General features: G+C 41.5%; 1 protein-coding gene across 1 annotated transcript; it reads left to right on the top strand.

Moving 5' to 3' along the window:
* The first annotated feature begins 2,485 nt into the window (after positions 1 to 2,485).
* Positions 2,486 to 13,207, top strand: LOC103696514 (3-dehydrosphinganine reductase TSC10A-like). The gene is made up of 4 exons (XM_008778173.4): positions 2,486 to 3,120; positions 3,779 to 3,926; positions 4,997 to 5,287; positions 12,878 to 13,207. The coding sequence occupies exons 1-4, from the start codon at positions 2,581 to 2,583 to the stop codon at positions 12,883 to 12,885; spliced, it is 987 nt and encodes a 328-aa protein (XP_008776395.2). The 5' UTR covers positions 2,486 to 2,580; the 3' UTR covers positions 12,886 to 13,207.
* Positions 13,208 to 14,288: the final 1,081 nt, after the last annotated feature.

The following is a 14,288-nucleotide window of genomic DNA, read 5'->3' as shown; positions in this document are numbered from 1 at the left end:
TATGCACAGCGAAGGATTGATAGTGTCGACTGTGGGGTTTATGTGCTCATGTACGCAGAGATATTTATAAATGTTATGTTGATAAAGATTCTGTGATGTTGTAAATGTTATATCGATCAATGGTTCTACTATGTTGTAAATGTTATGTTAAAAAAGTATCAGGTGCTATTAACTATTGTTCAAACATCTTCAATTATTCATGATCATGGTTTGAAATATCTGCGTTTCATAAAGAGCTTAAGTGCGTGTAGTGAGGTCTTAGCTGTATGATTAGGTTTTTAGCTGTGTACAAGGAGACTTTAACTGTGTGCACAAAGATCTCAACTGTATAAAGGAGAGTTTCAAGAAGACAGCGAGCTGCAAAGCCTACATCATTGCTTAATGAGGCCACTAGCAGAGCTAGAAGAAACCAGAGCACAGAATTTTCAGTTTACTTGAATATTGTCTTGACTCTGGTTCTGTGGAGAGTCTGTAAAGCGCCATAATGAGAGGAGTTTTATAAACCAAGGATAGAATGGGCTTGTTAGGTTAGTGATCTGTGGAAAATTGTAAGAGGTTGTGGTCGGCTAATCTTCTTATCGATTTTATTTTAGTATTTAGGATATTAGATCTATTATAAATGGGAAAGTTTAGGGAATTAGCTAGAGGGACCACTAGGTGCATGATGTTGCACTTGATCGGAGGGGAACATAGGGAATATACGCAAAGTAGGGAACTAATCATATCAAATTTTAAACCATTATCCTTTGGAGCATAGTTTACATAATGCTATTAGTTTCTTGTAGTAGTCCATGCAGTCTAGAAACCACAACTTTCACATTATTAGCACACAATTCCAACCAACTGAGCCAATAGGGTAGAACTAGTGTTCTTCGGTCTGTTTTTGGGTGAATCAGTTGGCACGGACCACTTTTTAGATTAGACCGACATTCCAACTAAGGTTGTTGCGATCTCCGATTCATAGTTCTGGTTGATCTTATTGATCAACAGCCTATTTTTATCCAAGATGCTCTGGATCTGGACAAAGCTCTCCTCGAAAGGGATTTTTTTTTTTTTTAATCAGGAGCCATGACTCTAGATTGATAGCTGCCGGAGGGCGAAGCACTGTTGGCCTGTCAGCAGCCGGGGTGGAGCTCAGAGCGGCCTGGAAAAGCATCTCCTACGCGAGGGGGGTGTTGAGAGCGGAGTGCATCCTTCTCGAGGAGAATTCCGCGATGGTGATCGATTGAATTTAGAAGGAGGAAAGGAGGGGGAATGGCAACTCCTTGCTTCATAATCTCCAACGGATGGCGGAGGACTACAGTGCTTTTCGAGCTCTGCACGTGTACCGAAAGGCAAATGGGGCCACCGATTGGGTCGCCGCCTATGCTGCTCAGCATTTAGGAGAGATTCTTTGGACAGACCAGAGGGTCGTTCTCCTAGTATTGAGTCATCATCTTTTTCTTGATTCTACTGGTTGCACCCATGAGTAGTATGAGCAATAGTTGTACCAAAAAATAAAAAAAAGTTTTTTTTTTTCTTTGACTAAACTCCGTGACTGCATAAGGGGCAATCACTAGTCCATTTAGCAGATGTATCACGAAGTAGTCAGCAACAGTTTAAGCCCAAGTCCCGCGCACCAGCAAGAATACCCTCCATCAAGTCCCTAAAGTCACACAACCATAGTAGTAAAGAGCAGAACTAACCAAGTGGAGGAAATACAGAAAGCACCAAGGCGCAAAGCTGCCATTTGATTTGCATTGCCGCATTGCTTCTGAGCGGTACTTCTCCAAGTCTGCAGCAGTAATCCGACTACCACGGCCTCTTGCCCGTCTACCGGCGCCACCACCGCGTGACCATCCTGCGGAGCCACCCCTCCCAGGTCTGCTTTTGGGGACGCCGTTGAGTTTCCTTGGCTTCCCATCAAGTTGAACGTTGCTGTATCCCTTTACAGCAGCTAGAGCATGCATCCATGCATCCGCCTTGAAAAAAAAAACCTCCAGCCATTTCCTTTCATGTTCTGCTCCTATAATCCTATTATAATGGATCGAGGAACGTTTGGGATCACCAATCTAGGAAAAGAGTTCTTTGATGTCCTCGTTGGAGACACCATCATCCAAGTTGAAGATATAGAGCTTGGTGCGGGGTGGTTCCTGGGCCGGTCGGACGTCCGACTCTCTTCCCCGGCCTCTGGCAGCTGCCGCCGCCGGCAGCCGACTTACTGTTTTTCTTGATGAGTTCATCGAGGGCCATATCCAAAACGCTTGTTATCATCGTCGACGGACTTCGGAAGAGCCAGCTACGGTGGTTTTGGGGATGGCGGGGTGGGAGAGACGAGGTAGGGTTTCCAAAGTGAGGAGGAGGAGGAGGGTCCACTTGCAGAAGGAAGGGCAGTGTTGAAATTTTAGTGTGAGGAGAGGTGGGAAAGCGAGCAGTAACTAGAGTGGTTAATTTCAGCGTCGAAACTTCGGTGCGAAGGGAAGCATAGGGACCAGCAATTTAAGTGCCAGCGGAGTGCACGAGAGTCTCAACAGCTAAAACGCCATTATTTGTTTGTTTGTTTGGAATTCTCTTCCTTCATTTTCTTGGATCAACCCATCCATGGCTTCCCTCTTCTTACTCTTCCTCCTCGTCGTCCCCTTCGCCGCCCTCCTCCTCCTCCTTCTCCTGGCAGCTATCGTCCGCCCACGACGCGTCCGGATCCCCATCAAGGGCCGCCACGTCCTCATCACCGGCGGGTCTAGCGGCATCGGCCTCGCCCTCGCCCGCCGCGCCGCCGCCGAGGGCGCCCGCATCTCCATCCTCGCCCGCAACCCCACCCGCCTCCAGGAGGCCCGCGACGCCATCCGACTCGCCACCGGCGTCGACGCTGCCGTCCTCGCCGCCGACGTCCGGGACCCCGCCGCCGTAGCTCGGGCCCTCGAGGAGGCCGGCCCCGTCGAAGTTCTTGTCTGCAACCAGGGCGTGTTCGTGCCTCAGGAGCTGGAGGTCCAGGAGCTAGAGGAGGTTCGCTTCATGGTGGAGGTCAACCTCATGGGCTCTTTCCACCTCATCAAAGCCGCCCTTCCCGGCATGAAGACCAGAGCCAGGGAGACTGGCCTCCCCGTCTCCATCGCCCTCATGTCCTCCCAAGCCGGCCAGGTCCCATCTACAATCTCTCTCTCTCTCTCTCTCTCTCCCTCCCTCCCCCCTCCCGCCCGCGCGCCACACCCCCCCCCCCCCCCCCCCCCCCGGCGGCGCCCCCTCCATCCCTCCCTCCCCTTAGCTGTTCTGGGTTGATGGAAAGTATGAATATTTTTCATTTATTAAGTTGATTTCTTGAAAATTTGCAAATTATATGGGAATCTTATGGTATGCAAATTTCGAGTTTTATGTTACAATGATAATGTCACACACACTACCAAATTATTGGAGTCCGAATAAAATACGATTCCAATTTTATACACAAGCCAAAAGAGGAAAGAAAGAAATCTTCTTCTTTAACTCTGTGCCCCAAGAATCTGGAATTTTGAGTTTTGCTTCCATGTGGTGTTGAGGAATAAAATTTCATTTTTTCTTAAAAAACGTTCTGTTGAAGATTTGAGGCTTATGTGGGATATTCATGCTAATCTTATGAAAGGAAGTAGGAGTTATGCTATACTGCTTCAGAAATTCTCAAATGAGTGCTACTGCCCTGCATGCCATTCCTGATAGAAATAGAAACGGATTTTGGGTTTTTTTCTCTAGTTGGATACCATTTGTGCCCTTAGGTATATATAAAAGAAGACTGATTTGGAAGAATGGTGTTTTAATTTCACAGGTGGGTGTTTATGGTTACACAGCTTACTCTGCAAGCAAATTTGGACTTCGTGGATTGGCAGAGGCTTTGCAGCATGAGGTTATTGCAGATAATATTCACGTGTCCCTCATATTTCCTCCCGACACAGAGACACCAGGATTTGCTGAAGGTGAGGAAAAGTTCCTTATAGAGCCTGTACTAATCATATTTTTGGGGTGATTTCTTTTCATATGAGATAGCTCTTTTAAAAATGAAACTGTTCATATTTAAATACTTATATCTTGTGCATATTTAATATGATTATGTTCTTTGATGTATTTTGCAAAAAAAAAAAATCTTAGGGGACATATAGGAATTTATAAGTAAGTGATAGCATTTAAAACATGATTATTGTTTATATTTATTTTCTGGCTGGTGATGAGAACAATGCTGCTTAGGCTATGCTGAAACTAATTCATTGAAATGAATTGAAGAAGTAGAAGAAGTTTGGGTGGGGGAGGGGATCAGATATTTAATCACTATTAGATTGATTCTTTATAAAAACTTTTGAGTGATCATGTCCTCTCCCCTTCTTATTGTTACTCTTTTTTTGAAAACGAAATGTCAGCTTATGCAAACATGGTTGCTAACATTTCCATTTCTCCCTGTACAGTTAATGTTAGGTTGATATTGAATAAATGCATCACAGTACAATGTATAGATCAGGAATTGGCTTAGTTGTTCTTCTATGTCTTTCCTAATTAACCGTCATTAATTTGTACTTCATTTTTAGATATGGAAAATATGATTTAGATTTATAAGCTTGGAGCTATCTACCACTATGGAGATCACTTTGCAGTTCTTTAGAATCCCAAAGCCCAGAAGAGTTATGAATTAGACTACACCCAGTCAGGAAAAAGGAAGAAAGAGAAACACAGAGGAAATTTTTACAAGTTACCTGAGGCATGGATGAAAGATTAAATGACTGCAAGACCTGGATAGAAGTTGTGTGGAAGAGTATAAACAACCATAGGCTAGCATGAAGAAGAGGAAGAATTCACAAAGCAGATCAGGAGTAGCTGAGGTTTATAATCATGAAATACAGCCTTTTAGTTGTGTTTGCAAAATTTTTGTTTGTGTTTGAGTCAAAGCATCTAAGGACATCAGCTCAAGTAAACTCTGCATGGTCTTTCTTTTATTGTTGGTTTATGTATTGGTGGGTTCATGAGGCATCATGGTAACAGGTGCTTATTGATGCAGAGCACAAGAGAAGACCAGAGCTCACCCGTATAATAGCTGGGTCTTCAGGTGGAATGAAGGCTGACGATGTTGCTGAAAAAGCTCTAAAGGGCATCAAATCTGGAACATTTATCATCCCTTGTAACTTTGAGGGAACCATGTTGTCTATCGCTACTGCTGGTTTATCTCCTCAGAGATCATATCTGATAGCATTTGTCGAGGTGTTCAGTGCTGGCTTCATGCGCCTTTTGGGTCTATGCTTTCAATGGAATTGGTTCAACACTATAGAGAAGTGGCATGCCAAAAAAAGCAGTAAGTATATAATTTACATAAAGAAAATTTTGAAGCAAGCATGTTCCTTTTGTTTCAGTATTAATAAGGCATATAATGATAAAGCAAGTTCTATCAGGCCGTACATATAAGCATAAATTCTTTCCTCATGGCCAGTGGAACACCTTATTCTATTCCTTATGGTGTAATTTGCATGATATATTCTCATTATGAACATACTCTCTTCTGAAAGTGCATTATACAATTCTATGGTCCATTGACTTGGATGCATTTGACTTCAAAACTCAAACTGTTGTGAAAAGATTAACTTAGATTAATGACAGCATATAAATATAATTGGTATGAATCTTTAGGTTGAAGGAAATTTTGGCTGAATATTATGTTTGTTTTCTTTAACTTTATATATTTATATGCAAATGGGATGCTTGTTTTCGTGCATTGCACTAGGAGTCAGACTGTGCATAATGCATGATCTTGTCCTTTTTCACTTAGAGCTTCTCCAATGCGTATAGCCATGTTGCTAAGTTGCATGCTTGTATACTAGAAATTGGCTTTTCCATATGTTACTTATTGCATGGACATAGCAGATATAAAAATGATAAAATCCTTTTAGATTTGACAACAAGGAGATGGTCATTGATTCGTCAGTGACTTGAGGACCCACACTTTATGAAGTTTCCATTGTTAATGTCTCATTGTTTATTTTCTTCAAAGACTTATTGGGTGATTTTGAAAATTTGCTTGTTCTTACATGTAATTGTTATTCATGGTCGTAGTGATACTTGTGGATATGGCCTACTTCAACATATTGTGTGAGATGCCTGATGACATGTTTATGTTATCTGAACTAGTTAGGATCCCATTCCTTTTATTGTGGTATCCTTCCTTACATTTATCAGCATGATCTTCTTTTTTTTTCATCTGTTGGTCATGCATAATCATCCTAGACATAAAGTTTGTAAAAGTTTTGATCAGGTGAATTCATAATATTATGACTCAGGATCTTTCTACCATGGAACTTATGACTCAGTGACATTTGATTTTATGAAATGTATTAGAGAGGAGGGCAACTTAAAAATAGTAGGCACATTGATGATCTGGAGCTGCTGTAATTCTGGTGTGGCCCTTTTTCTTATAATATGTGATGCCATTGATGGAAGATGATTCATTACCTAAGCAGATGATAATAATGGCTTTCATCTGCCATCACTTAGGTTTGCTGCAGATGAAATTAGTCAATGAGAGTGTTGCATGGATATAGGAGTTAAGAGGTCAATCATATATGGAAGTCAACTGCAAGGAAAAAAGAAAAGAAAAGAAAAGTAATGTAATCAGTGCATATATATAAGAAATGTAAAGTAAATTATGAAGATTTAGATAGTATGATGAACTTTTCACATGATTGAATTGAGTTTGAATTCTTTGTGCATGAGGGTTTGTTACCACCGCTGTTCCACACATTCTTGATCAGCGTGTTGGGGGGCCATGGCTGCATCAGCCAGGGCCTGTGCAGGGACCTATAATGTGCTAATGCAGCATCTGGACCAACTGCATGACCGACGTGGTAATACCACCTGGATGCAGAGTATCCATACTCAATTGAATCCTAAGATATTTGTAAATGAAATTCTCGAAAGCCTCATCACATGACTTTGGCAAAATGCTAACTCTTAAATATGATGGCACTCACATTCCCTGTGATGGAATCGAATGCTTTCTACCTTTTAATAATGGATGTGATTTTTACTTGCAGATTTCAGAAGTAATTAATTATTTTTTTAGTAATTCATCCTTCAGTGTTCAAAAATATTCTACCACTGAGTGATTGAAATAATATTAACTTTTAATAATGGATATAGATATATTTATTTTTTAAAATTTTTTGATTTCTTGTGATCAACATAGCCTTTGCAGCTCCCTCTTCTCTTCTCTTTGTTTTTTTCTTTTTAAACAAATAAAGCTGCTAGGAGTGGGAGAGATATTTCAGATTTGGAGGTTGAGATAATAAGCTTGAGGGCATGGTCGGCGGAACCATTCCGAACTGCCCGGTTCAGGGCATCCCGAGCCATACCAGCAGCGGACCAGGACAGTCTCGGCAATGAAATCGAGACCGACGACAGAGGGGGAGAAGGAGAAGGAAAAGAGGAAAAGAGAGAGAGAGAGAGAGAGAGAGCGGGAGAGGGAGAGGGAGGGAGAGAGAGGCCGGTAAGGGCACAACCGGCGGCTCCTCGCGCAATGGCTCTCCGGCCTCCGCCTCCTCCGCGCGATAGCTCTTCGACCCTCTGCTGGCTCTTCGTCGGCCTCTCTCTTCTCTCCCTTTTTCTCTCTCGTTGTTCTTCTCCTCCGTCTCTTCTACTATGTCGATATAGAGCCGGCATAGCATGGCATGGGGTTGTACCAACTCATGCCATCGAGCAATCGGTCCGGGACCCGATACCGGCATAGCAGACGTTGCTTGGGAGCATAGTTAGTTGGCCAATAACAACTCTAGTTAATGATTTAGATGAATTATGGGTTGTTAGTCTTTTAAATATATAAACTTTGAATTTAGAAGCTTTATACTCGTACATTATTGATAAATAGAGAAAATTTTCCGTTATTTTGTACTTTATGATTATGAATTTTGTACAAATCTTCTATTGTCGTGTTATTATGGGTGATATCTCATGGTAGCACGATCATGTTATGTTTCGGATTTAGGGCGTGATATTAAATGGTATCAAAGCATAGGTTTGATCATGAGTAAAGCTCATAGCTTAGTAATGGGCAGATGGGTCTCATTTAGCTGAATAAGTGTAGATAAATTTTCTTAACCCCTACAGTTGCTCAATTATGGAAACTGGTAAATGTTGATATTTATGATAGGTGATAATAAGAAACATAGAGAAGGAAGTTTTGGCCAATATTGCTGCTAGGGGACGAGGAGCAAGAGTAGCCATGAGGGGAGATGCTAACTAACTAGTTAAGCAAGCTCCAATCGCTTTAGCCACCCAGCAGACATTGCTAAAGTATGCCATGTGGTGGTTCATATGCTCCAGCAATAGCAGCAATTTCAGACAGCTCCTTGATCTGCCCATCCTTCAAAATCCTACTACGAAAGATTTAGAAATTCTGCTCAACCTGCCACAATTTGAGGATGAAGCTGATCCTTTGGTAGCTGAGACGTAGATTCAAAGATGAAGACAATTTTTGATGCATTGCAGTTTCTTGAGGATGTGAAAGTGAGATTGGCCATGCCAATGCTAAAAGGAAATTCCATATTTTGGTAGTCTGCAACCAAGGTTGCTTACGAGGATGCTGGAAATCAGCTTTCTTGGGAGGAATTAAAGGGAATATTTGATGATCAATCTTTTCCAAAGTCTGTGAAATTAGAAAAAGGAGAATGAGTTTCTAGCTTTATGACAGGTAGATGATATGTCAGTGCTAGAATATGGCAATAAGTTTAATGAGCTAAGATGTTCCTGCCTTCATCTTGTTAAGTCTGAAAAAAACAAAGTGAATAGTTTTAAGCAGGGTCTTAGATATGTAATCTGATTTCGCTTGTCCTTCCACCTTTTCAACAACTATAAAGATGTGCTGAAAAAGGCTTTGAAGGTTGAATTGGATATGAAGAGAGCTGAATAAGAATGGGGTGACAGGAAGAGGCTTAGATCCACGAGAGCTTGGATTGACCAATTGGAAAAATTAGAGAACAACTCTAAAAAAAAAAAAAGAGAGAGTTGAGACTTGTGAGTATTGCGGCAAGAATCATAATAGGCCTTGTCTTAAGAGGCTTGGAGCATGCCATCAGTGCAACTGTCACGCCCCGAGCCCGAGGCGCGGCAGACGCCGCACGCCGCACGGCGGGCCGCACAGACGTGCAAGGCAGCAGATCATATCAAAACAATCACAGATGTTTAAAACTGACATAAATATTTAAGTTATTCAAAAGCAGTCTTACAAAATTTCAAATAACATATGCTGACATAAGTCAAATACTCTAATCAATCTAACTAAAGGATCAATAACTGAAGAAATCGTCGGAAAATCTAGCGCACTCCTTAATCCCGTGAGATCAAGCCTCTGGATCTGAAAAGTGGAGAAAGCAGAATAATGAGCTACACTAGCCCAGTAAGCAACAAAATACTTCAGAGTGGGGTCAAAGCATATCAGATCAAAATACAAAATAATGACTGGGAATCACAAATAATATCATTTTTCTCTTTTCAAAACTTATTATCATTTTTACAAAACTCTGATATCATAATCTCAACATAATAGGCTACGGCCACGTACCCCAGTGGCATGGGTTGCACAAAGTGCCAAATCCACTATTTTTATCCACCGATGGCAGCCGTTGTTGCACAAAAGTATCAAATCCACTATATTTACCCACCGATGGCAGTCGGTGTCCAGAAACCACTATTCTAATCACCGATGGCGCGGTGTCGAAACCTGTTCCTCACAGATTACAAGTCGATAGGTCCAACGCATAATCCCCATTGGCGGGGCCATAACATAACAGAACAGATCATAGCCATGCTGAGAATGCATATATATATATATATATATAAACAGATTTCATAAATTGCCCAATCATAATTTATGAATTTCAGAGCATAATTTTTAAATAAAATTTAACATGCCAGACCCATTTTACCAAATACAAAATATATTTCAAAATTTAATCCACTAATAATTATTTTACCAAATAATTTAGAAAAATGCACTTTGAAGCATTAAGTTACTTATCTCTTCTCGCTTAACTCCTACTTCAGGGAGGCGGATCAGGTTCACTTGTTTAAATTTAATTAATTTCTTTGGGTTTCGGATTCGGATTTCGGGTTTCGTGTTCCAGATTTCAGATTCCGGGTTCGGATCTAAACTAGGCCCAAGTTGGGCCCACAAGGGTACTACCCAACTGGGCCCAATCGGATTGAACTGGGCCCAAGTTGGGCCTGCAATGGAACAGGGCCCATCGGCCCATCATTCTGCTCACGGCCCACAGTGGCCTTCTTCTTCACCGAGCTCCCCATGAACAGGGGAGATGGGAGAACGGAAGAGGAAGAAGAAGGGGCCGGCTGGGGGGGGGGGGTCAGCCAAGGCGGCCGGGGGCTGTTGCCCGGCCGACGGCAAGCGGCCGGCGGCTTCTGCGGCAACGAGCGTCGAGGGAAAACCGAGTGATCTCGGTTTGGGGCCAAAGCAAAGGAAAGAAAATCAAGCATGTTCCGGCTAGATCGAAGAGCAAAAAGGGAAGAGGGCTTACCTGCGGTCGACGGAGGCGGCGGATCTCGGCTGCAGGTGGCTCGACCGGCAGCTAGCCGCGGCGACGGCGGTGGGGTTTCCAACGGCCAAACTAGATCGAAAAACAGGGGACTAAGAGAATCAAATGAGCTAGGCTCCCGGGGTGGCTGAACTTGATTGGAGTGGCGCATGCGGTCATCGGAGAAGAAGGGAGAAGAGGGAGGAGAGGGTCGGTGGTGGAGCAATCACAGAGGAAGAAGAATGGGGGGTTTTTAATAGGCCCCCAATTCGAACGGTGGACCGCCATGATTCTCGCGGCGGCCGTGATCAGCGGCCGCTCGTGCAGACGCGGAGTGGCCACAAAACGGCCGCGGGGTTGCCGCGGATTGTCCGCGGCGCCTCCGCTCCCGTCGCGCCCAGAGAAGGCGGAGGGGGATCGCGTTTGCGATCCCCTGCTCTGCCCCTTCCAAAAGGGGCGTTGGGCTGAAGTCGGCTGGGGCTGCCGACTTCAGCCCAGTATCTCACATCAACAAGGTGGGGCAAATGATGTGAAATTGTCCTAACAAGAAGGATTACTCGAAGTCCGCCAAACCAGCTAATCGGAGATAAGAAGATAATGCACGGGTATTCGCTTTAACTCAGTAGGATGCTAGTGCAAGCAACAAAGTGGTGACAAGTACAATTCCAATAAACTCAATCTCTGCTCGTGTTATTTGATTCTGGCTCTTCTAATTCCTTTGTGTCTTCCAAGTTTGTTGCATCTTTGAACTGTATATCTGAAAAAATGAGCCACTATGTTGCCACTTCTCTTAAGAAGTTTGTTCTTATTGATGTTGTATTTAAGAATTGCATTATTCAGATAAGGAAACTGGGGTTAATTTAAATTGATCTAGAATTTTGAGTCCTAAAATGGTGAATTTAGATCATTGTTGGGCAATTAAAGTATGGTAGAGTATTAGATGAAGACTTCGTATCCCAAATGTTTGAAAGCCTAGATATGTAAATTTTGATGAGGATGAATTTTTTTAAAAGAAGGGAGAATGTGACACCCTATTTTTGACTCGGCTCCGACTTATGGTCAAGTCAACACCCCCACCCCCCCCCCCCGCCGCCCTCCCTCTCTTCTATCGTTGGTCCTCCAGTCAAAGTCTGCCAGACCCCCTAAGGCCTCCTCTTCCTCTGATAAGGGGGCACAAGCTCATGCTTCCTCCTTATTTTGCAAAAAGAAAGAAAAAGAAAAAAAATGTAATAAAATAAAAAAAAATAATAGTTCTCATTCTCTGTTTTCTTCTTTATGTAACCCCTAGGTGGACCCCTAAAGAGGGTCTAAGATCGACATCGTTGTTACACCTGGCCAGTCCTTCCTTTTTCCACCTTCGGTCTAGGTGTGAAGCCCAATCTAGTCCGTTTCCTTCTCCTAGTATTTCTTATTGCATGTTTAGATTATAAAATAGTTAAATATGAATTAATTATTCTTAAATGGCTTTGAATAAATGTAGCTGATTAGCCCAACTGAACTTTGTGGTTTAGAGTGAATAGAGGTAAGTGACCTTGATGCTCCTTACAAAGTTTTGAATTATTGATCAAATTCAAATAATATGAATTATAAAATTGTAAATTATGTTTGATGATTGACCCTTTATTTTTTTGAATTTTTAGGGTCAAGCATATGAATTATGAATAATTCATGTTTTATGTCAAATAGCATGGTTTCATGAATATTTTATTTTTAATGATTTATTTATAAATTATGACCTCTAAATTATAAAATTTATATTTTACTATAAAAATGATATATATGGCCTATGTATGAGTCATGATCTTTTATGATATCATTTAGCACTTTTCAATCTATATATATATATATATATATATATATAATGAAATTGTGAAATGTTTTAAAGGCTCTCAGATAGCCACATACGGCCTGTTAGCAGGTATAATTGCTGGCATACGACCTCTCTAGTTGGCATAATCGTTGGCATACAACCTTGCTGGCGGGTATAATCATTAGCATACGGCTCCAACATGTATGATAGTTGGCAGACTGTGATATATAGTTAATTATGGTTATGTCACAAGTATAAGGTGACCTTAGCATTTAGACAGAGTGTTGTTTTATATTAATAAATGGCTAAATGAATTTTGACTTAGTTTATGTTATATACGTGGAACAATATTTATGAATTTGCATGATTGATGCATACATAATTGGATTTTTATGTCATGGTTTGTTATATTATCATTTATATAAAATACTTTAGTTTGCAATAAAAGATATTCTTTGCATTAAAATTATATAAAATTTATGCTTAATCCGGTAAGGTAATGCAAAGTTACATATTGAGCTGCGATGCTCACCCTTTCTTTTTTTTTTTTTCTTTTCAGACAAATAGGACTGCTCGGAGCTGGGAAGGATAATAAGCTTGGAAGTATGGTCAAGAACAGCTCTAGTTAATGGTTTAGGTGAATTATGGGTTATGTCGTTTTTGAATTTTTAAACTTTGAATCTAGAAACAGTGTGTTGCACTTTCTTAATAAATGGAGAAATTTTTGGATCTCTATTATTATGTACCTTATGATTATAAAGTCTGTACAGATCTTCTATTGTAGGCTTTGTGTTATTATGGGCGATACCCTATGATAGCACGGCCATGTCATGTTCCAGATTTGGGGTGTAGCTCATTTGATTAATTCTAATGTGTGATTCTTGTATTTAGCACAAGAATAGACTGAAATTACTAAGAAGAAACTGAACATATACTATTGTTAGTTAAACTATTAGAAGCATTTCGACCTCATGATTACCCTTTGCACCACGAGAGAAAGGGAGGCGACTTATTAGATAGATCATGGGTTTTTTGTGTCATGCGCTTAGAATTTCTGCAAACACCTGTGCAGCACTTAGAAGCTTTGCTTGCTCATAACTACCTCTAGGTCAGCCAATTACTCTAGCCTCTAAAACTAGAACTCTCAAGAGATGGAGCAGAGAAGTATACATGAAAGAATGAGAGAGTTTGGAAGAATGGAGAGTAATATTCTACTAAAGAACTCTTACAACTCTCTGTTTGGGTATTGGCATAGTCCTACATTGACCAGCCTAGGTCGATTCTACTCCCAATAGCTTAAGTTTTTAAATTGTCAGTCTGCCCATTGTGCACCAACCTTTATGAGTCATGTGGGCTCCTCACTAGAAGGTACTAGGATCGAGGGGAACACAAGCCATGGGTGGGCCCCCTTCTCTCTGGTAGGAGCCAACCATGACGAGGTCATCTCAAGATTGGGTGGAGGAGATTATCATAGTCATATATTGACTAATAAAAGAGATGCCACATGGGTTTATTAGCCTAAGCTAGTCCTCCTCTCAATACTTTAAGCTTTTGAGTTGTGAATTCGTGACAAATGATATCGAAATAGATCTATTGTACATCATAACCTTTATTAATTGTGTGTGGGCCCTCACTAAAGGATACTAGAGTCTAGTAGGACTCAAGCCATGGGTGGGCCACTCTCTCTCAAGTAGGAGCCAAGAGGTTGGGTGGGAGAGCTTATCATAGTCCCACATTGATTAATAAAAAAAGGTGCCATATAGGTTTATCAGCCTAAGGTCAATCCTCCTCCCAACAGCTTAAGTTTTTGGGTTGTGAGTCCATGACACCTAGCATAGGAATCTAAGGTATGGTAGCTTGTTGCTTAGGTTTATGTCAGTAAAGTTGACACCACTTGCATCAAAATCAAAATCATTGGTGGACTTATTACTGGGCACATACCACCAATACATGCCTGGACCTGAAATGGA

This window comes from Phoenix dactylifera, unplaced genomic scaffold, assembly GCF_009389715.1.
Source record: "Phoenix dactylifera cultivar Barhee BC4 unplaced genomic scaffold, palm_55x_up_171113_PBpolish2nd_filt_p 000253F, whole genome shotgun sequence".
NCBI lineage: Eukaryota > Viridiplantae > Streptophyta > Magnoliopsida > Arecales > Arecaceae > Phoenix > Phoenix dactylifera.
This window is presented reverse-complemented; position numbering and strand designations above follow the sequence as displayed.